Genomic DNA, 24,184 nt, shown 5'->3' with positions numbered 1-24,184 from the left:
ATTAATTGGAAGGGAAAAAACCTAATAAAAAAAAGCTAAACTAATGATGAAAATTAGTCATACAGCCAGCAGCCAAATTAATCTCAGCTAGACTAAAAATAAATATTAATTACTAGGCTTGCATTCCAAAGAGATGCACAAGTGTTTAGGAATTAACATTACAGACATTCCACAACAGCAATAAGAATTTCTGAAACCAACCATGAACTTTTAGCTAAGCAGTCTTTAGTGCAAAGAATGAAAAATATCTCACAAATTTCACAACTTTATCATCATCATTGCTGTTTATACCCACTTTACTATGCTTGCATGGGTCAGAAAGAGTTTAGTGAAGCAGACTTTCTACTTCTGAATGCCCTTCCAGTTTCCAAGCAGGGTAATATTTCCCCATGGCCAGAAATGTTTTTCACAGAATATTGGAAATGGATACACTGCTTGTATGACAGTAACACTCATTTACAACTATCACATTCATGTCCAGACACACACATACACACAAACACACGCATATATATATAAATATAGACACAGGCATAGCTGTGTGGTAAGAAGCTAGCTTCCCAACCACATGGTCCCAGGTTCAGTCCCACTGTATGACACCTTGGGCAAGTGTCTTCTACTATAGCCTTGCAATTTTCCTGGTAGAAGATAAATAAGGATCAACATTTAAAAAGTATTCAGTATAGTGCTAGCTGAAGTTTGAAAATGAATTTTAGACTAAATCTGCAAATAATATACTGGTGGACTTTGTACTGAGTGCTTAGTTGTATAAGTAGATTCACAGTTGGCACAGCTTGTTATTGGTTTTAATTCCTAGCTGGAGACATTTTATTTGGTGCCTTTGACCCTTATTCAACATAAGTTTCTATTTATTTTGAAATTAATCAAGAATTCAGTTGCATTGATTAAAATAACTAACACCATCATTTAATATCGATTTTCTATGCTGGCATGGGTTAGATGATTTGACAGGAGCTGGTGAGCTAGAGGTTTGCATCAAACCCCAATGTCTGTTTTGGTATGGTTTCTATGGCTAGATGCCAACCACTTTACTGAGTGTATTGAGTACTTTTTACGTCACCAAGTAACTTGCAAGGCAAGATCCCTCAACTGGGGGTGGAGCAATAATGTAGGAGGGGGCTTTATGCCAGGTGATGAGGCTAAAGTATGATACAGAGACAAGAATAGACAGTGCTATCCCTCTACCGTACTTTAGCCTCAATACTTTAACTGGTGTTTGGTATATAAAAATGACAGTTGTAACTTAAATATAAACACTACAAAAGTAAACATTTTGTGTAATAGGCTATAAAACAGCCTCAAAAGGATTTGTATAAAAAGTTTAGTGATAGTAAATATCACATTCCATTTATTCTCTTTATAAATCTTGTTTTTCTCTGATAAAAACTCATACAAGAATTTGGCAGTTTGATGTTGATTCAGTAGTTTTTTTTTGGTGGGGGGGAGCTTTTTTCTAGTATCATCATTTAATATTACACGAGTGAAAGAAAATTTGTTAGGGTGAATTTTCTATGCTTGGATGTCTTGCCTGTTGCCAACCCACACTTGTAAAGTAATATTTTCCCATGGCCAGATATATTTACAATCTTGCCTGTGCCAACCCACACTTGTAATGTTTTACTCAGAAGATTGTAAACAGGCAAGACATCCCAGGATGTCTTGCCTGTTTACAATCTTGCCTGTGCCAACCCACACTTGTAAAGTAATATTTTCCCATGGCCAGATATGTTTTACTCAGAAGATTGTAAACAAAACATCATGCTTATTTACAACCATCTCATGATGTCCAGATCAACACACGCACACACACATAATTATCATCATTTACTGTCTGTTTTCCAAGCTGGCATGGGTTGGATGGTTTGATAGGTGCCGGTAAGGCTGGAGATGGCACCAAGCTCCATTGTCTGTTCTGGCATGGTTCTACAGCTGGATACCCTTCCTAACACCAACCTCCATACAGAGTGTATTGGGTACTTTTTACATGGTACTAGCACTAGTATCAATTCTGCCTTGGTGGGGAGGTCTTCTTGAATACAGCAAGGCACCAGATGTCTTGGCCCTCCTTTGTAAGGCTCAGTGTCTTGAGATTAGTCTTCAGCACTTCGTCCCATGTCTTCCTGGATCTCCTTCCATCTGCTTTAAGTGATTGGTGCTTCTATACACAACTGTCTACATCCATATGCATCATATCACAGTCTTCTCTCTTGCACACTGCATCTAATTCCTCTTGTGCCTAACTTTTCTCTCAGCACACTAGCACTGTCATTGCACATTCAGTAGAATATATACCACCAGCTTCATTCCTCTCTAGCCTTTACATTCCTCTGCATTCAGGGCCCACATCTCACTACATCACACACACACACACAACAGGCTTCTTTCAGTTACCAAATCCATTCACTATGCCAGTGGTCCCCAAACTTTTTTATTCATGGCACACCTTACAAGTTGTTAAAATATTTTGGCGCACTTTGTACATTAATTCTAAAATTTATTCAAAAGGAGTTTTATACATATTAGCATAGCATAAACTGTAAAATATTAAATAGATAATTAAAAATACAGAAAAATTGCATGTACTTACTCTTTATTCAATATTCAAAGCAAAGTTATCAATGAGAAACATGTGCTTGATGTTTTTTGGAAACGTTTTCAATATTGGGGCGTATTTGAGAAAGACAAACCATCATTTCTTCTTCGATACAACGGAGCTTCTCTCTTTTTTTGGATTTGATGTTATTGAGGGTTGAAAATCCCAACTCACATAAATATGATGTGGAAAACTGCCCCAAAACAGATAAAGCTTTTTTTGCTACTGAGTGATATTTTCCTATAATAGCAATCCAAGATATATTAATAGATAACTCAGCATACTTGATTTTAAGTCCATGATCACTGGATATAGATGTAAATTCCCTCTTCTTCACAAATTTTCAGACCCATATTAGATGGAATTTTATGAAGGGATTCAAACCTAATCATACTCTTTCTGTGTTCAATGATGAAAAATAAAAGTTTATGTTTTCCTCCAGATTTGTCAAATGTTCAAATACAATAGGAATCATTTCTTTTATGCAGCTTTTATGTATTAAGGGAAACATTTCAAAGTTACCACCTTCAGCTCTATTTTTCCAAATTACATTTTTTAAAAATGTTTCCATCTCTACCTTGCATACTTGTGTTGACGCTATTAAGTTGTGCAAATATCTCTGTTAAATATTCCAGCTTGGAAACCCAAAATTAACATTGTAGATATTCCAAAAAGCAGTCATATTTTCTTCTTTAAAAAATGCATGCAATTCCTTCTGGAGTTCATATTTGCGATGTAGCACCTTACCTTTTGAAAGCCATCTGACATTTGTGTGTAAAAGTAAATGCATGTGTTGGGAATCCATATCAACACAAATTTGTTCAAATAAGCAACACTTCAATGGCCTACTTTTAATATAATTAACCATTTCAACAACTTGGTTTCATACTTGTTTTAACTCAACAGGTATTGTTTTTGAAACTAGTACCTCCCTATGTAGGAAGCAATGAGTATGTATAACATTAGGATTTTGCTGTTGTACAAGAGATACAAAACCTTTAATAGAGCCTATCATAGATGGTGCCCCATTGGTACATATTCCAACACATGAATTCCAGGATAAATTCCATTTTTCGAGGTAGGCAGATAAATGGCAAAAATATGAGTGGCATTTCTTCACAACAAAAGAATGGATTTATGATTTAGTTACCATCAATAAAGCGAATAAATGTAAGTAATTGTACTTTGTTGCTAATACCAGTTAATTCGTCAACCTGTAGAGCAAATTCTGAGTTCTGAAGTTTGTTCTGTACATTTTCCTCTATATCAGCAGATAAATCCATAATTTTCCTATGAATTATATTATTTGAGAATGGAATCTTGCTTATTTCTTGCTCGGCTTCATCACCATCTTTCTACAAGTGGGTAAGATAATTGACTCGGCTAAAGTATGCGATTTCATTTGTAGTGCAATCATTTCGGCTATCTCAATAGATGCAACTTGAGCCTTTTCAGAAGCATTCATCCTTTTTTCAAAATAGTTTTTGTTTAGATTGCTGTTCTAGCTGTCTTTGGAAATAATTTGGATCTTTACATTGAAGATGTGAGTGTTTGGTTGTAAAATGTCTTTTCAACATGTTGTCATTAGACATCTTTTCACCACAAACACCACAGCAAAAGAGGTTGGTTCTTGTTGCCAGTTCAATGAAACCCAAATTTTAAATAGCTATTGCAATATTTACGATTGGGTTGAGCTTTCGCGTTATTATCACTATGCTTAGTTGCTTTTGACGAATGTTCAGTTTCAGATTCATAAACATGGTTATATTTCCTCTTACTAAACTTTTCCATTCTATGGCTAATTTAGTCTGTTAATATGAATTGTCTTGCACAAAGAGCACAGATTACCAACAGAGTCAAACTGAGACAAGTGACCAGTGAGCTGTGAAAAATGGCAGTGAGTCATATATTATCAGACTCTTTTGAGAAGTCTTTCAAAATTAATTGAAAAGATGAAAATTTCCACCACTATATGAATGAAAAAATTGAAATACAGCCACAATACATAAGAATGTATTAAAGATTTAGTTCAACATCATATATTTTAGTTCAATAGTTTATTTTTCACATTCATTACTGAGATGAAAACTGCTAAGACTACAAACCGAAATAAACTGAAACAGTCGTGCACTCACTATGTTCATAAGACATCAATTTCGAGGATAGATTGATGCTAATTTAGTTCTTATCCCTAGGAAATTTCAGATTCAAAATTAAATAACACAACCACCTCTCATTCTTAGTTTAGAACTTAGTATTCAGTTTTTTTGCCACTTTGACATATGAACTTTCTTGTGAATTTCAGTTTGTATTTTTCATATTTTGGAATATAATCTTACTTTTTCGAGGTGCACCTAATTATATCTTGCAGTGCACAAAGGCGCATGGTTTGGGAACCACTGCACTAAACTTTGATTGGCCTGAAGCTATAGTAGCAGACACTTGCCTAAAGTGCCATACAGTGGAATTGACCTGAGACCACATGGTAGGAAAGCAAGCTACTTATCAACACTTCCACACCTGCACCTAGTTTCTAATATCAGATTAGAAAAAAAAAATGTTTTAACATTGAATCAAGGCATATGTCCTAATCTTATGAACATTTGTCAGAGTACGAAGTCAATAGACAAATAAGTACCTGTAAAGAAAACATTTCAAATGCTGTCAGGTTTAAACAAATTGGCAAATGTTCATTAGAGTGCAAAGACTGCTTGCTGCCTTGCCATGGTCAACTTTGTGGAGAGGAGAGGGGTCAATAAAAAGGTACTCATCAAAGCTGGTGGATTAGCAGAACTGTAAGAATGTCAGACCAGATGTATCATATTTCTCCCACATTCTAAATTAAAATCCAGCTATTGTCTACTCAGGTAGGAAACTTAAACTATCGCCAGCTGTAGCACCAGCTTCCATCACTTGACACCTTGGGGGCCTTAGGCAAAGATTACTCTGGTGCAAGCATTGAGGAGAGGCTTCTGGCTTGGGGATACCTTCTTCATTCCCTTCACTCACGAGTCTCAGACGCCTGTAACAGGTCACAAGTGCTGTGACGTAGCTAGAGTGTGTACTACTTGGGGCTGCACGTGAGGTTACGCCCCACCACTCCCAGCCTATACAGCTAGGGCAGTCTGTACCACCAGATACGCTACTGTACAGGCACTGCCTACTCCCTTGACAAAAGAAAAATGTGATGAGAATCAAAGTAAAAAAATAGAAACTCTAGTATTGATCATATGTAGTTTCAAATTTTGGCACCAGGGTCAGCAATTTTTAGGAGAGGGGTTAAGTTGATTACATCGACCCCAGTGCTCAACCGGTATTCATTTTATTGACCACGAAAGGACAAACGGTAAAGTTGGTTTCGGTGATATGTGAACTCACAACGTAAGGAAAGCTGCTAAGCATTTTGTCGGACGTGCTAACGGTTTTGCCCGCTTGCCGCCCACGCATTGATCAGATATGACTATCAGTTGCAGGGAGTAGCACTAATCACTACAGATAGAGGTTGAAGGAAAAAAATGTTGCTAGTACTGAAATCAATTTAGCTACTCTGTAGTATAAGTAGATGTGTATATTTGTGTCTATGTATGTTGATAGAGTTAGTTTGCACCAATCAGAATGAGAAGCTGAACATTTTAAATTTTATAGTACAAAAAGAAGCAACAACAAAAAATAACTAAAAGAAAAGAGTAACAGCTTAAAAGGTACTAATAGGTTAAACAGACAAACAAAAAAAAAAAACTCAAAATAACTTCCAACAGAGAATGTAGTAAACCTGCTAATCATGCTACTGAATAGGTGAAGAGAAACCAGGTTGAACATCATAAGTGATTTTCAGCAGGTTATGAAACAGAACGAAATCGCGCTGTGTACGCGTGCTGGCTGATAGAGAGATTTCACCGTCTCTTCCAACGTAAACAACTCTCAAGGACATCAGTGAATATTTTAGATAACCTAGATTGTTTATTTACTTTCAATACGATCGTTGTACACGCACACACATCTTTCTCTGTTTATTTTCTACTTGTTTCAGGCCATGCTGGAGTACCGCGTTAAAGAGTTTTAGTCTAGTGATCCGACCCCAGTACTTTTTTTTTGGGGGGGGGGGCTTTTTTAAGTGGTGGGGAGAGAAAATAAATGTACATTGATAAGTTTCAGCCAGAGGCTGTGGCCATACTGGAGCACCAGATAATGGCTTCTTTCTTTTTTTTTATGTAGGAGGGAGAGAAAATAAAAGTACACGAATAGTTTAATTCTTTTTTTTTATTAAGTAGGGAATGAGAAAATAAAAGTACATTATTAAGGTAATGTTTAACCCATTGTTATGTAATTTATCTCATTGATGCCGACCTAAAAAAAATAATACTTTATTCATTGTAAGACTTCTTAAGTAGATAGACAAGCATATATTATTAGTAGAATGAATGGACATTCATTATATCTTTTATTTGTTTGAGTCCTAGGACTACGGCCATGCTGGGACATCGCCTTCAGTCGAACAAGTCGCCCACATACATATTTTAGTTTGGTATTTTTGTATCGTTTTGCTGAAAGGCTAAAATACGGGGACATAAATAAACTAACACCCGTGAGGGTCACTAACACTGACATTTGATAAACGACGAGTTTCTACATAATTCACACAGAAAGCATTTTGTCCAAGGTGTCGTGCAGTGAGACTGAATTCGAAACCATGTGGTTGCAAAGCGAGCAGCACAACCACACATTTGCTTGTTCTTTTTTTTTTTAAGCCTTTTCTTGGATTAAGTTTTTAGCAATTAAAATTTTCAAAAAATTTACGAGACAGACAAAACGAATATTTAATATTACATTAGATGTGCTAAAATTTTTTGAAAGACTTGAAAGAAAAGTGGGTTGGATCAAATGTTTCGAAATATACAATGAAATTCAATAACTGACATTTTCATTCGTAATTCTATATATGTTTAAAGCTTGAAAGTAATGTGTTTTTAAATCTATTTTTATAGTCAATATTTATTGATCGTCTCAAGTATAGGTGGTGTTTTTAAACGAAACAGGTTTTGAATTTGTGTATGCGCAGACTACTTTCATTTTATTTAACTTCAAATTATATTACGAGAGAAGGCTGAAAAGTTCATAGACTGGCTATGCTAGAAATGTAAAAACTTGCATGTATTAATTTCAGTGCTTCTTAATAACTGCATTTTCCGAGAAAACTGACATATGATTGTTCAAAGAAGACTTCAAGAGTAACTAGTATAGCGACTTCTCTTGGGAAAAAACAAACAAAAAACCGACAAAATTTGCCATAGTGGTGTTTATCAGGTATCTGCAGAAAAAGGATTTCGCTCTGTTCAAGCTTTATCAACAGTGCAAAAGTGAGGAGCTGAATTTAGGAGAGGAAGGGAGAGTCTCGAAGATGACCCAAGGTCTGGACGTCTTGCAACTGCCATAACCAATGAAAACAATGCTATTATCATATACCGTGACAGAGTTGAGAATATTCTGCACAATGAACGTGATACGACGATGGCTTCTGCTTGGTGGGTGCCACGTCTTCTAGCACCTGATCAAAAGCACACCAGGTTGATCACATCATGGGAAAATCTGATATTGTTTGAAGCAGATCCAGTTGGTTTTCCTGAACATTTTCTAACCTGGATGAGTGTTGGATTCATCACTAATACCGGGTTGAGACAATACATGTGGTGGAAACACCCCTCACTAGCTCTAAAAACAGCCAAGATCATTTCATTTGCAGGGAAGGTGATGGCCTGTTTTTTGGTTTGCAAAAGGGATTATTTATTGACTATCTTCAAAAGGGCCACTACTAGTGCAGTTTTCAAAGGCTATCAAGACCAAACACTCAGGAAAACTTATGAAAGGGGTCTTGATTCATGAGGACAATGTTCCAGCACACAAGTCCTTAGTTTCAATGGATTCTGCGCATGACTGTGGCTTTGAACTGATTCTCCAGATTTTGCCCCAACATGAAAAATAACTAAGTTGGGAACAAGTATCACAGCAATGAAGACATCCTATTTGCTGCTGATGACTTTTTTGACTAACAGCATGAAAGATTTCTTCACTAATGGGATCCAAGTACTACAACACTGATGGATGAAATATATGGACTGCAAGGATGACTATGTTGAAAAATAAACCTCATTTGGTCACATTTCATGAGAGAATCTTGGTCAGCCTATGAACTTTTTAGCCAACCCTCATATATCTCTATTAGGTTGGAAAGAAAGTCCTGTCACATTTTGGACATAATCTGGGTTTTACCACATACACACAGTGTTTCCCAGTAAAACTATTACACTGTAACAAAATTCTAATTTTGTTTTTTGTCAGTAAGTGTTATTTCTTATTCCCTCCTATCTAGAAATCAAAGGAAATGACAACTATTTCCTTCAAACATTGCTTTTGTGAGCTGGACATCAATGTTTTGAAACCAACCTATTTTTCCATTACATTTCAGGCAGATTCAGCAACTTTCTAGGAGTAAGCAAATAGGAAATGAAAAAAAAAAAAAAAAATGCCATTGGAGGGGTGGCGCATACCCTGTGCACAGAAATTTTTCACAAATTATAGTGTGGCTTACCCATGCTTTCTAATTGAACTGAATGTTGTTTTTAAGTATCACCATTATAGATATTTATACTCTGGTGAAATTAAGAAATCAACTCGTAAATAAATGGAACCCTCAAATTCATCACTGTACACACACACACACACAGTCACATATCTATGCATACAACCACCCACATGCGTCTACATGCATAGATACACCCTGATCTATACATACACGGATGAGGGTCGATTCATATGAAAAAGAAAGTGAACAAAATGAAATACTTATAGAAAATATTGCATTGAATTTGAGAAGTGTTTCACCATTATAGGTATTTATACTCCGGTGAAATTTAAAGAAATCAATTCATAAACAAATGAATTCTACAAATCCATTACTGTACACACACATACATATATGTATGTTTGAAGATAATCAAGCCAAATTTTCATCATTTCCAGCCACTCACCCAATGAGAATTTCTGTCTAAATTGGTGAAAATCCATACAGCCATTTTCCAAGTCCACCTGTGCATACCTTCCTTCTTGTGACACTTGTGAAGATCGGTTGAGGCAAGTGAAAATCAAATCAAATCAAAATAGACAAAATAGATGAACATCAATGGAATTTGTATCTTGTGGTACCAGTGCCTGTGGCACACAAGAAATCCGTCAGTGCGGTGGGCACATGACAAACACCATCCCCCCCCCCTACCAGGGACGTAGTCAGTCCACCTGTGCATACCTTCCTTCTTGTGACACTTGTGAAGACCTGTTGAGGCAAGTGAAAATCAAATCAAATCAAATAGACAAAATAGATGAACATCAATGGAATTTGTATCCTTGTGGTACCAGTGCCGGTGGCACGTGGCACACAAGAAACCATCCGAACATGGCCGTAGCCAGTACCGCATCGACTGGCCTCCGTGCTGTGGGCACTAACAAGCACCATCCGATCGTGGCCGTTTTTCCAGCCTCATCTGGCACCTGTGTCGGTGGCACATAAAAACACCATCCGAGCGTGGCCGTCTGCCAGCCTCGTCTGGCACCTGTGTCGGTGGCACATAAAAACACCATCCGAGCGTGGCCGTTTGCCAGCCTCGTCTGGCACCTGTGTCGGTGGCACATAAAATCACCCACTACACTCTCGAGTGGTTGGCGTTAGGAAGGGCATCCAGCTGTAGAAACACTGCCAGATCTGACTGGACTGGTGCAGCTTTCGGGCTCCCCAGACCCCAGTTGAACCGTCCAACCCATGCTAGCATGGAAAGCGGACGTTAAATGATGATGATGATGATGACAGACAAAGGCAAGTAATTACAAAACCCTACTTTCACTTATGCACACAGGGTACTAACAGTTGCTACCCAAGGACAAAAATAGTGTTACAGTGTTATTAATAAAGTTTATTTGAGATAAAAATAATTATTAAAAAATAGACAAAAAGAAAGAGACCAAAAGCATTTTAGTAAAAATGATTTTAATTTATTGATAGGACAAAAAGAAAAAAAATACTGAATATGGACATTCATACAATTTCTATAACAGCAACTACCAATGTGCATCAGCCCGGAAAGAGACTTTGTGAAACACATCTGGCGTTCGTACACTTCCGTACCACAAGGGAGGTCACTGTTATACATAACACTGACTACATACCGGGTGGATTATAAATGGGTCTATTTATACAATATGTACACAATGGTAAAGCTTTTTGTGAGCCACCCTGTATAAGTCACACACAGACATATATATATATATATAATATATATATGCATATGTACTTCTGGATAATTAGGTAAGAATGTTTATAATAAAATTTAATGATTTAATGTTACTTGAAATATTTTTCATAGAAACAATTTTTGATTCAGAATAAAAAATAAAAAAAACCTTCATTTTCTGGAATCTTCATCTTTAGCATTAAAAACTTAAAGGCTAGCATATGCATACATGTAATATATTTACATATTATATTGAAATCACAGCCTACAATTATGACAGTGGGAGAAGATACAAGCAAAGTGTTGTTATTTACACTGTACAACTGTAAGACAAACTATGACATCCCTTCTGGTGCAAAAGTGTACGAGCTTCACACATCCAGCCACCAGCAGAAAGAGGCAAGGCTTACCAATCAAGATTATATATAGACAAGCATTTTCTTACTCTATAAATAATAATCTACTAAATGCTCAGATCCTGCATATTGATTTTTGCTTCTCTAAAAGCATGACCTAATGCTGCGAAAACTTGGAAAAAGCTGGCGAAAATAATTAAATCATGTTTTACTAAGCAAGTTAATAAAATAACAATGCAACAGAAATTGCTTAGGAAAATCTAAAATGATAGATAAAACTAAGTAAAATTCTTTTGTGGATAGGGGAAGAGAAAAAAAAATGGTTAGATATTTAGATCTCCCCTAAGTGTCACTCTACTAAACCATTTTAACTCTAGTTTTTAAATAGGCCATATCTGCTCTAGAGTGGCTAGATGCAGACTCTCAAACCTACCCTATAATGCCATACTAAAACTAGACAATTACATCATTAAAATCTTGAAGATACAAGAATGCATGATTAATTCAAAAAATGTGATTAAACAAGCATTACATTTTACTGAGTAATTTGTTAATGCTAAAGGGCTAAAAGAAAGATTACAACAGATATTTTAGAATCAGAAAAAGAAAAAAATGGAATGGTGAAGCCTGTAATGCCTTAGATCTTCAGTCTATTCGTTCACAACTGTCCCGAGGCTAAATTTGTAGGCCTGGACAGAAAATGAAACATACCAACAGCAAATGCCATATGACACATCACTGCAGGTCAGTGTGCAGTATGAAATGGCTCTAGCTGTCAGGCAGAGACATGGTCAAACTGGAACAACAGAATCTGTGGCCCATACCAAGTAATGTGGATAACTACCTGTGTGCCATAAGACTTTTTGATCAGAGATGATCACTTCAAGTTATAAGAAACATCTATTGTGTTGAATAAGATATATTTAATTTCAATTAACTCTAAGTAATATATTAATTATATCACCATAAATTTAGGTTTGGGAGAAAATTAAGAAAGAAGATTTACAATACATAAATATAAATAAATAGGTATGAGGAGGGGAGTGAGCTTTACAACTAAAGCATTAAAAAAAAAAATCATCCTTAGCTGTTATTTAAAAAAATTTTATTGTATAATGCTAAAACAGGTTTTTCACAAAAATATACCTTTAAAGAGAACACAGATAGAGTTAATTGTTAGTTGTTTCACTGAGTAGCAATGACCAATGCACCAAGACCAAATGCTGCAAATACGAATCCTCTCCACAATCTGTCCTCTTGGACTTGTTCAGGAAAAAAGTCGGAGAAATTATCCTGAAAAGAAAAAAAAGATAAATGTTTTTCATCTAGATGCAAGGACAGTAATTTTGAGCAGGGAGGAAAGGGCATTATTCTCACTCTTCTAAATGTGAGTTACCATACAACTCCTCTACAAGAACCTCTTTATCCTTCTCCCCCATCCTTTCTTTCATACATTAGTCCCTCATCTTCTCAGATAATGCCATCCTTAAGCTTAGTGGCCTTACTGGCTGCATGGCATTCTCACTAGTGCCAATGACATGAAAAAAAGTACCAAGTACACTGTAAAGTGGTTGGCATTAGGAAGGACATCCAGTCATATAAACCATGCCAAAGTAGACGCTGGAATAGGATGTTATCAACTGACCCACCAGATCCTGCCAAACCATCAAATCCAAGCCAGTATAGAACATGGATGTTAAATGATGTTGATGATAATGATGACAGTACTTGCTTGGTATTTAATCTTATTCTCTGAAATGAAAGAAAGCTGACTGACATAATTTAAACTCAGAATGTAAGAAATCATAAAAAATACGGCAAAGCATTTTCTCTGATGTTCTAATGATTCTGCTAAACCATCATCATAATACATTAATATAATTATAATCCTTTCCACATTAGGCACAAGGACTGAAATTTTGGAGGCTGAGACTAGTTGATAACATCAACTCCAGTACTTGACTGGTACTTTATTAAATTGACCCCCAAAAGGAGGAAAGGCAAAGATGGCCTCAGTGGAATTTGAACTCAGAACGAAAAAATGTCAGAAGAAATGCTGCTAAGCATTTTGTCTGCCACATTCTTCTTGCTCACAGTCTTAATAACAGTAATAAAAAGCTTAGTTTATCTTTTATTAAAATACTTCAACTTCATGAAAGAACTAAACAAAAACAAAAAAAAAAAAAAACCTGCTTGGGTGCAATCTAAATGACTGACCAAGAGCAGAAACAGAGCCTCAACTTTTGGATATACAACCAAAAATGTAATAGGCTCAACTAAACACCCAATCATTTTAAGTTAATTATGCTCCTTTGTTTAACATCTAATTTTCCATGACAGAATGGGTTTAGATAGGGAATTATTTTAAGGTAACTGGATGCACTACCCGCTGTCAATCTTTACCTGTTTTTGAGAAAAGGATTTTAAAAAATATTCTAGAAGTCCTTGAAAGCTGAAAGCAACTGGTCAATATCACCAGCTAACTCAAGTAATGACACATTTGAAATTATGAATATTCATGCACTAACATACACATTAAATATATACAGACAAACACACACAAGTGTAGGTGTGGTTGTGTGTTTAAGAACTTTGCTTCACAACCACATAGTTTTAAGTGGAGTCCCATTGCATGGCACCTTGGGCCAGTGTTTCGTACCATTATCTCAGGCCAATCTCTGTTAGTGGATTTGGTAGGTGGAAACTGAAAAAGGCATGTCATATATATGTGTGCATGTGTGTCATTGGGTTGACATTGCATGAAAGTCATACAGTGTCATCCATTCCCAATATTCTACAATAACATGTCTGGCCATGGGGTAACATTACTTTGCCTGGAAACAGGTAAGTGTTGATAACAGGAGGGAATTCAGCCACAGAAAATCTGACTCGATAAACTCCATCCAACACATGTAAGATGGAAAAGTATATGTTAAAACAATGATGATGATATACACGATGGGTTTCCTGTTGCTTCTCTCTACCAAAATATCTCACAAGGATCACAGAGGATCCAATCCTCAAACTGTAGTCAATACCAAGAAAATCTGTTTCTATTAAGAGAGATCACAGTTGTATTATAATCGGCTATAAGCACTGATTTAGATAAACTAAAAATAATATAAACAATTTTCATGAAGCCCTAGACTACAGTCAGCTTTAGTATTTCATAATTTAGTTGTAAGTGCACATACATATTCAGCATATTAGGTAAATAGGGTGTGATAAGATCTTGGCAAGCCAATTTTAATGCTAGGATAGACCAAGACATTAAGCACTGTTTAACAGTTGATTTGATTTAGATTCGTGAGAACAATGGAAGACTAGTTACAAAGAACATAATACTACCATTTGGGTCAACAAAACAAGTTTCAAATGTCACGTTTTCGTGCATGTGTGTGTTTACATATATCATCATTTAACCCTTTTGTTACTAACCCGGCAGAAACCGGCTCTGGCTCTGAGTACGAATGTCTTGTTTTCATAAGTTCTGAATTAAAATCTTCCACCAAACCTTGGTCACAATTTATGCTCCTAACACTAGCTTCATGATAACTAAGTTAATATTTTACTAAATCCTTTGTTATATTTAAAGTAATGGAAAGAAACACAGCATCTCAAAATAAATACAGTAATGAAAGGCTTAAATCATTTAATGTCCATGTTCCATACTAGCATACACACACTAATCCCATTTTTTTAAACCATATTTCTGTTCAAGTCTTCTGCCTTTAATAATTCATGAGGAGCATATAGCACTGAGAGAATCCAAGCAGTAACAAACCTATTCATTCTTAACACATTCTGACAGATATGAATGTTAAATACCCGACCACTGTCATTTTTCACCACCAGTGAATGCTTTTTCCATTTAGGTATATGTATTTATAATGTGTGATACAATGCTGTAAGAGGACTGAGACACTTATGTTTCAGCCAGGTGTTTCCCCAGTTGAAGTTATCCCACAACCAGACAAAACAACTTGCTAATACATGCAGCTGTCTGCTACATGGAGTGCATACAGAACAGTGAGAATTCTGTTGCTGATTCTATTAATTTGAATACAATGAAAAATTTAGTCATAATTAAGGAGGTATTCAGAACATAAATTAACATGAAATTTTAATAGGATTTTGTTGAGAGATTGTCAGATACCCTTCCTGTTGCAAGCCATCACTTGTTCCTAGATAAAGTAATATTTTTCTACGGCCCACCTGTATGACAGTAACCCTCATTTTACAAAAATGTGATGACAAAATAAAGAGACACTAACACTCACGCATCCATGTGTATACATAAACCCACACCCACCACACTTGAAACTTGAGCAAATATTTTGCTAAGAAAGAGAAACCACAATCCTCTTATGATCAGAATTACATTGACCCAGTGCTCATTTGGTACTTATTTTATCAACGCCCAAAAGATGAGAGGCAAAGCTAACCTCAGCAGAATTTGAACTGATGAAATGACACTAAATACTTTGATATGCTCATGACTGCCAGGTCACCACAGCCTTAAAAATTCTCATATAATAATAGATCACAATGTTGAATACCAATAATAATTTCTAAAAGCTGCCAGTTATCAAATTGTATTCAACTTTAAAATCTTTTACAAACCCAACCATCAAATAATTGTTTTCAATGGTGGAACTTGAAGTACATAAATCTATAAACAATACCACGTAAATATTTGTAGAAAAAGTTGAAGACTGCTTGTGGGACACGAAACCATGTTTGTAAATGTGACAGATGTTCTACCATTGGACAAAGTAACCCTTTGAATTTCTTTTGTAAATGGTTATGTTAACAGCAAGATTACTGAAGCTCAATTGCTTACAATCTCTGCTGGTCGCTCTATTGTTTTGATGGCTGCAATGATGATTATTTCAGCAAATTGTTCAAATAAAGTGGTATAAAATAGTTAATAACCATAATCCTATAGGTTGTTCAGGTATCCCAAAAGACTTCATGCAACATCTAGTTATGTCAGTTTAGTAGAGACCATTCTTGTCCCTGATATACAAACTAAACCCTAGAAGTTAACAGAAGAGGATATTGTACAAAGCTCTCTCTGCTTATAAACTTATCTTCATGATTTAACATCCTTGTTCCATGCTAGCATGGGTTGCATGGTTTGTAAGGATCTGATTGACCCAAAGATCACACAACAACGTATCACTATACGAAATCCACCCGTGGTAAATGGACTCAGGCACTTGAGAAGTTTCACGATTATGGACACAACGTACATGAGATAGTCTTGTCGCTGAATTACTGATCTATCCCATCAGTATCTGCTATACAACAGTGGCTAATGGGGATATAACATATGTTCTACACCGTTGGTGACAATGCACTTTCAATTCTTTTTTAATTGGCCCAAATCGCTTGATTAAATCACTTTCCTAAATGAAACAAATACGGACGACTTGTTCCGAAACCCCGAATGGGGAACAGTTCTAAAAAATAACCCCCAAAATTCCTGATCTCGGAGTCTACATAGTCGAGGTATATTTGTAGATGATTTCATTTAAAAATATCCATTTTCTTCAAAGTTAAGACGAATTGAAGTGGACTCCGGTAAATTTCCAGAAATTCCCTATCCACCCCCTCCTACAACACTTTTCCCACAAAAAAACTTCGTATATTTGGAATCTACATGGTATAATAAATATTCGTAGAAAATTTCATTAAAAAATATCCATTTTTCTGAAAGTTATGATCATCCAAAGTCGAGGGTAGGGACAGCCCAAATTTGTTTATTTCTGTAGTTATACTTCAATCCGTGTCCATACCAGTACCTTTGCGTCTTTTTAACCGTCTGCTTTTGTCGTCATTTCAGTCATGTCACACCTTACTCACCCACACACAATCTCCCTTTCTCTCTCTACTTCACACTTTGTGCCTTTCGACTTCTTTGGCTTTTCAATTTATTGAATACGGTCACACACTCACGCACTCAAATCTACAGGCTACCTACATAGGTGTGTATGTGAAAGAGAGAAATTATGTGTACACGTCAAAAAAAAAACAAAGCCTAAATTCTCTAGGTATGTTATAAGCATTGTAGATTACGCAGCAAGAAGAAAAAATTTATAGTAGGACAGAGTATTTTTGTTACCCCTCTCCATATATATATATATATATATATATATATATATATATATATATATAAAAGTGTGTGTGTGCTATACACTACACATCCGCCATAGAAGTACATCACACATTCTCTCTCTCTCATATGTATGTGTATATATGTGTGCGTGTGTGTGTGTCTCTCTCTCTCTCTCTCTATATATATATATATATATATATATATATATATATATATATATATAATATATATATATATATATATAAATATATATAAATTATTATATTTCGGGACGGTATTTTTCCCCCCCAAATAAACACATTTTTTCTTCACTCGTTTTATTACTGTTCTTATTTTAACTCATGACCATTGTCCGGAAATCTTTTGTCACACATCTGTGACCTCTTCAGCGACACTTTTTGTTTTCGTGTGTTCTTGCTCTACGGAGTAAGTAGAGCTAGAACACGCGAATCGCTGAAGAGGTCACATTTCTGATGTGGGAAAGACTTCCTTTTGTACCCAGCCACCATAAATTTATTTTTTTTAATATTACACAAGGTGGAAAATTAATTTCCTACCATGTCTTATAACGATGAGAAAGTCATAAAAAGTAAGAGTTGCTATATTATGTATATTCATGTCCCAATTTGCCTCACTCTATGAAATTTGCCTAACATTGGGACATGAATATACATAATACAGAAACGAAGTTTTTTTTTTAATAAAAATTCTTAATTTTGATGACTTTCTCGTTATTATAAGAAATGGGAGGAAATCAATTTTACACCATGCATGTTTTTTTTTTTTAATTTAAGGGGTGGGGGGGGTACAAAAGGGACCCTAAACACCGGGTGTGCGTATTCTTTACCTTCGCCCAAAAAAAAAATATAGTGCTTGAGTTTATTTGGAAAGAAAAAATGACCCTCTCGAAATACAACAATATCTGTTTCAACAGACTCACAGCAGGAATCTTGCAAAATTAATTGATAAACATGGTGCTCCAGTATGACCACAGCCGCATGGCTGAAACGAGTAAAAGAGTATCGCCATATATATATATATATATATATATATATATATATATATACACCTCTCTCTCTCTCTGTATATATATATATATATATATATATATACCTATATATATATATATGTGTGTGTGTGTGTAAGTATACTTTTTTCGGATATATGATAGATATATTTATATACAGACGCACCGAGGCACACCATACACATTCAGGTCATCTGGCTAATTTACAATATCTCCGGTTAAGATCACGAGGAAACTAGACAATAGAACGTGAAAATCGGCATTTCTCGGTATAGTCATCCCTTCGTACGCGTGCGTGCAACTGTGTAGGTGGCATAGTTAAGAATTGAATAAATATACACTAGAAAACTACTCTCATTTCCGTTTTATTGAATCATATATTGTAAGCAAATTTTGAGTGGACCTGTTAGAATAAAACCATTTTAAACCAATAAAATGATATTGTTGAAATTTCTGTCACGTCTGTGACGGAAAAATGTAGCCGATGATCTCGGGGAAATTTCAAAACGGAATGACTTCGATATTGAACATTCCGAGAAGGGGGGGAGCAAATCATGTGAGTCTCGTGATTTGCTGATGATGATTTATGGAAACTTAATAAAAGTGAATTAAAACAAGCTTAATTATAAAATTATAGTTATTAATTAGTGAAATTTCATTCAAAAAGAATTGCAAATTAATATTTACCCATCCGCCAGACTCTATAATCCACTTTCCTAGTTTTTTACCAACGTATCGGCCTGTATATAATGCAATTTGATTACACTTTTCCGGTTTTTCAATGTCATGAAAATGTAAAGCCAGTCTTGCGGCGAACGCATAAACAGCTACAACACGACCCCAATTAATTTGTCCGTCTTCGAATATTTCATCTGTTACATATGTGAAGGAAATAAAAAGATTCATGTCGTCCACTTGGAGTCTATTTATCATAGTTTTAAATAAAATGTCGTGTCGTTTCGAAAGTTCTTGTACCGTCCTTCGCATCGTTTTGCAATGACGGTTAAGTGGTTTCTTTCCAGGATTAATGAAAAACTGTATGACATCATCGGCAATATTTTCAGCATCCCTGCAAACTCTTTCTAATTGCGTTGTATTACCTTCTAAACGGGCTGATTCGGCATCGCCGGTTTGACCAATATTGTTAAGTCCTTGAAAACCGGGAAGCTGTTGAAAACGTCGATTGATGACAGCGAATGGAGAACCTACTCTACTACGTTCATAATCAGTGGTCATTCTTAAAGAGCAAAATATAGTAAATTTTCAAAATTAATTTTTTGTCAGAATTACTATTTGCTCAAAGGCTGCATACATATGAGGCGAATACCTCTAATATATAGAAGACAAAAGTAGCAGCAGCAGTAGTGCTTGCTATCAGAATGTGTTAGCCAATCAGAATGTGTCGATTCTCCCACCACTTATTTTATTGTATTTTATTAAGTGAAAAAAAATTTACCGACTGTAAAATTTTTCAACCCTAAAATTCCGGGTGGAAACACCAGTCCCTCTAATACTTGTCTTTGGGTCTCGGAAGAAATTTATGAACACTTACCTTCTTCCTCTGGCTAAAAAAAATATAAATCTAATTTTAGAATAACGCTAGCAATTTTTAGGGGAAGGAAAAGTCGATTACATCGACTCCAGTACTCAACTGGTGTTTCTTTTATCAACCCTAAAAGGATCGGTGGCAATAATAATCGTCTCTTAGACTGAACGCTTGATTTTAGCAGTTGCTTTAGCCCCCATGGTCTATGATCAAAAGACCTCCCAGCCTTCATGTCCATTTTAGAAAGTGTACCTAGGATTACATGATACAATGTGTTCTTTTGAAGTGTGATTTTATGGTAGTTTGGCTGTTATTTCTAATCGGTCTCAGAAGTTCTCTTCCGTCTACCCACTTTTGGGGTTTCGTAACGTAATTTTTTTATCAGAACAGGGAAATCTCACTAGCCTCAGGAGGTTGCGAAAGCCATGGATATAATCCTTTCAGACAAACAAATAAATAAATGAAACAAATAAGTGAATAACCCATCTCAACTTATCAAAAAAAATTTTTTAATAAATAAATGATATTTTAAATTTGTTTATGCATACAGTAGTTTAGAAAGATTTTTAATAAATGAATTTACATCAAGCTTCACGATCCAATCAAGACATAAATCTTTTTCTATAATCTCATTCACATCTAGGATGCATTATAAACAATATGTACCACCTTGAATTTTTAGTCGAACGAATCGAGCCTCAGTGTTTGTTTTTTGCTTTGTTTTTTTTTATTCCTGGCACTTATTTTATCGGTCTTGTATGCCGAACTGCTATATTACGGGAACACAAGCACACCAACACCGATTGTCACGCGGTAGTGGGAGACAAACACATACATACATACAGTATATATAACTACAGAGGTATCAAGCTGTTGGATCAGGTGATGAAGGTTACGGAGAGGGTCATAGCCCAACTAATTAGAGAGAGAGTTAGTTTAGATGAGATGCAGTTTGGGTTTGTGCCAGGGAAAAGTAAAACTGATGCTATATTCCTGGTAAGGCAGCTGCAGGAGAAATACCTAGCCAAAGATAAGCCCCTGTACCTGGCTTTTGTTGACATGGAGAAAGCCTTCGACAGGGTACCCCGATCCCTCTTATCTGGTGGTCAATGAGGAAACTAGGGATAGATGAATGGTTAGTGAGAGCTGTGTGGGCCATGTATAGGGACGCTGCTAGTAAGGTAAGGGTTGGCAACGAGTACAGTGAAGAATTCCGGGTAGAGGTAGGGGTCCACCAAGGCTCAGTCCTCAGCCCCCTCCTATTTATCACTCCTCCAGGCAATAACGGAGGAATTCAAGACAGGATGCCCTTGGGAGCTCCTCTATGCTGATGACCTTGCTCTAATTGCTGAGTCGCTATCAGAACTGGAGGAGAAGTTTCAGGTGTGGAAACAAGGATTAGAATCGAAGGGCCTTGGAGTCAATCTAGCTAAAACCAAAGTCGTAATCAGTAGGAAGGTAGACAAATCATAAACGCCTTCAGGTAGATGGCCCTGCTCGATCTGTAGAAAAGGTGTAGGTAGAAACTCTATAAGATGCACCAAGTGTAAGCTATGGACACATAAGAGGTGCAACAATGTCAAAGGAAGGCTAACTAGGAAGATGATTTTTGTATGTAGCAGATGCTCAGGAACAATAAACACTGAAAATGCTCTGAGACCAACTTCCGTCACTTTCCAGGGAGAAAAACTAGAAATAGTTGATAGTTTCCGTTACCTAGGTGACCAAATCAGCAGCGGGGCCGGGTGTGCTGAAAGTGTAACTGCTAGAGTAAGAATAGCTTGGGCAAAGTTCAGAGAGCTCTTACCTCTGCTGGTGACAAAAGGCCTCTCGCACAGAGTAAAAGGCAGACTGTATGATGCGTGTGTACGAACAGCCATGCTACTTGGCAGTGAAACATGGGCTGTGACTGCTGAGGATATGCGTAAGCTCGCAAGAAATGAAGCCAGTATGCTCCGATGGATGTGTAATGTCAGTACTCATACTTGGCAGAGTGTAAGTACCTTGAGAGAAAAGCTGGACCTAAGAAGCATCAGTTGTGGTGTGCAAGAGAGACGTTTGCGCTGGTATGGTCATGTGGCGAGAATGGATGAAGATAGTTGTGTGAAAAAGTGCCACACCCTAGTGGTTGAGGGAACCTGCGGAAGAGGCAGACCCAGGAAAACCTGGGACGAGGTGGTGAAGCACGACCTTCGAACTTTAGGTCTCACTGAGGAAATGACTAGAGACCGAGACCTCTGGAAGTGTGCTGTGCGCAAGAAGACCCGGCAGGACAAGTGAGTCCATAACCCATGGCCTTCTACATGGGATGGAGCCAGCCTACGTATGCATACCTTCCCTTCTTGGGACACAAAACTCTACTTGTGAAGACCTGTTGAGGCAAGTGAGGATCAGAATCGAAATCGATCAATGGAAATTGCAGATGTGTTACCAGTGCCGGTGGCATGTAAGAGAACCATCCGTTTGCGACCGTTGCCAGCGCCGCCCCGACTGGCCTCATGCCGGTGGCATGTAAAAAGCACCATCCGTTCGTGGCTGTTTGCCAGCTCTGTCTGGCACCTGTGCGGGTGGCACGTAAAAAGCACCCACCACACTCACGGAGTGGTTGACGTTAGGAAGGGCATCCAGCCGTAGAAACACTGCCAGATCTGACTGGGCCTGATGAAGCCTTCTGGCTTCACATACCCCAGTTGAACCGTCCAACCTATGCTAGCATGGAAAACGGACGCTAAACGATGATGATGATGATATATATATATATATACACATTTTCAGTTTCCATCTCCCAAATCCACTCACAAGGCTTTGGTCATCATGAGGCCAAAGTTAAATACCCTTTAATTCACACACTTTTTTATTTTAAATTATTTCCAATTTTTTTTTTATTTACCAAAATGGCCTTAACTGTTCTGTTCTTTGCTCACATGAATTACAATATCAATTATTTTACATTTACTGGGCATTTTTTAAAAATATTTACTAAATATTAAGTCTTCTATTCTTTCACACACGATCATACAGGATTTCAAAATCCCAAGATTTTGATATCCTTAGACTTAATTATAGCAGAAAGAAGATGTTCATACTGTTTCTCTGGCCTTTCTAATCTATAATCTCCGTATAATTTACTGTGGATGCAAGCACTCACAGGTAATGAGGGTTTATGCTTAGAATTATCCTCCTTACTGGTTGCCTTCTCACACAGCTGAGCCCAGACTACTCTGTTATACTACCAATGTAGAGACATGATTTAATAAAAGCTAAGGAGGTAGGGCTCACCCTCAATGGTCTTACAGCACACTGGACACTAATCTTGTATTTCTAAGTCCTTAATAGATTGTCACTGACTCTATTGGATTCATGTATCCTTTTAATAAATATCTTTTTTCTTTCTGGGTCTCTAGAGATTATTTTCACCAGGGAAGCCTAGTTCATGGGTCACAAAGATGAAGAAGTGAAGTGGTGACATCAAAGACCAGATGGCATAACATTAGCAGAGTGTCCAGCTCAAATTTCCAATGAGGATTGGTTGTGTCTAAGACTTTTGTTCCTCAGTCATAAGAATGATCATATTTATCAACATCATATTTCTTCTGAAATTACTTATTACAAATGCCTTATTCTTCTACTGTTTGTACCACATATTCTGCATAGCAACGTTTCTTGGTTCTTGATGGTATAACTTTTACTTGTTTCAGTCTTTGGACTGCAGCCATGCTGGGGCACTTTCTTGAAAGGTTTTGTTGACCCCAGTACTTATTTCTTGAAGTTTGGTGCTTATTTTATCAGTCTCTCTTCTGCCGGATCACTAAGTTGTGAGGACATAAACAAACCAACATGAGTTTACAAGCAGTGGGGTGGGGTGGGGGAGGACAAACACTGAGACATATACACACAAACATATATACATGTGTATGTATATACACACACATGTGCATGTATGACATACAATGGGCTTCCACACTGTTTCTATCTATCAAATTCACTGACAAGGCTATTGATCAACCCAGGGATATAGTAGAAGGCACTTGCCCCAGGTGCCAAGCAGTGGGACTGAACCCAAAACAATGAGATTGCAAAGTGTACTTCTTAATCACATGTGTCTATGTTTTAGTTTGTATATATTTAATTTGTATGCTAGCTTTCTTTTGTTACTTCACTTATTCCTATTTCCTTTGTATGATCATTCTGTGGTACTTCTTCCAGCTTTATTCCAACCCTGAACCTTGAGGGAATATAGA

The 24,184-nt window shown here is 36.7% G+C and overlaps 1 protein-coding gene and 2 long non-coding RNA genes across 3 annotated transcripts in view; all 3 read right to left on the bottom strand.

The window, feature by feature from the left end:
* The window catches only part of LOC118761673, a 73,124-nt gene extending 66,451 nt beyond the window's left edge, over positions 1-6,673 (bottom strand). Inside the window, exon 1 of the long non-coding RNA XR_004997554.1 lies at positions 2,609-6,673. This is a non-coding gene — a long non-coding RNA (uncharacterized LOC118761673). The remainder of the gene's footprint in view (positions 1-2,608) is intronic.
* Positions 6,674-9,682: 3,009 nt separating this feature from the next.
* On the bottom strand, positions 9,683-24,184 carry LOC118761671. Its single transcript, XR_004997553.1, has 3 exons — positions 24,169-24,184; positions 10,471-12,188; positions 9,683-9,697 (listed from the first exon to the last, which is right to left on the bottom strand). It is a non-coding gene; the product is annotated as an uncharacterized LOC118761671 (long non-coding RNA).
* LOC115228475 (anti-apoptotic protein NR13) lies at positions 12,333-19,704 on the bottom strand. The gene is made up of 2 exons (XM_029799053.2): positions 19,085-19,704; positions 12,333-12,542 (listed from the first exon to the last, which is right to left on the bottom strand). The coding sequence occupies exons 1-2, from the start codon at positions 19,631-19,633 to the stop codon at positions 12,435-12,437; spliced, it is 657 nt and encodes a 218-aa protein (XP_029654913.1). The 5' UTR covers positions 19,634-19,704; the 3' UTR covers positions 12,333-12,434.

The sequence above is a fragment of the Octopus sinensis genome, linkage group LG2 (genome assembly GCF_006345805.1).
Source record: "Octopus sinensis linkage group LG2, ASM634580v1, whole genome shotgun sequence".
Taxonomy (NCBI): Eukaryota; Metazoa; Mollusca; class Cephalopoda; order Octopoda; family Octopodidae; genus Octopus; species Octopus sinensis.
Note: the sequence above shows the minus strand (reverse complement) of the source record. Positions and strands in the feature narration are given on the sequence as shown.

Coding starts and splice junctions, on each gene's coding strand:
- LOC115228475 (XM_029799053.2), bottom strand. CDS start 19,633: ATGACCACTGATTATGAACGTAGTAGAGTAGGTTCTCCATTCGCTGTC. Junction 12,543..19,084: donor TTATAGAGTCTGGCGGATGG/GTAAATATTAAT, acceptor TTTTCTTTTCAG/GATAATTTCTCCGACTTTTT.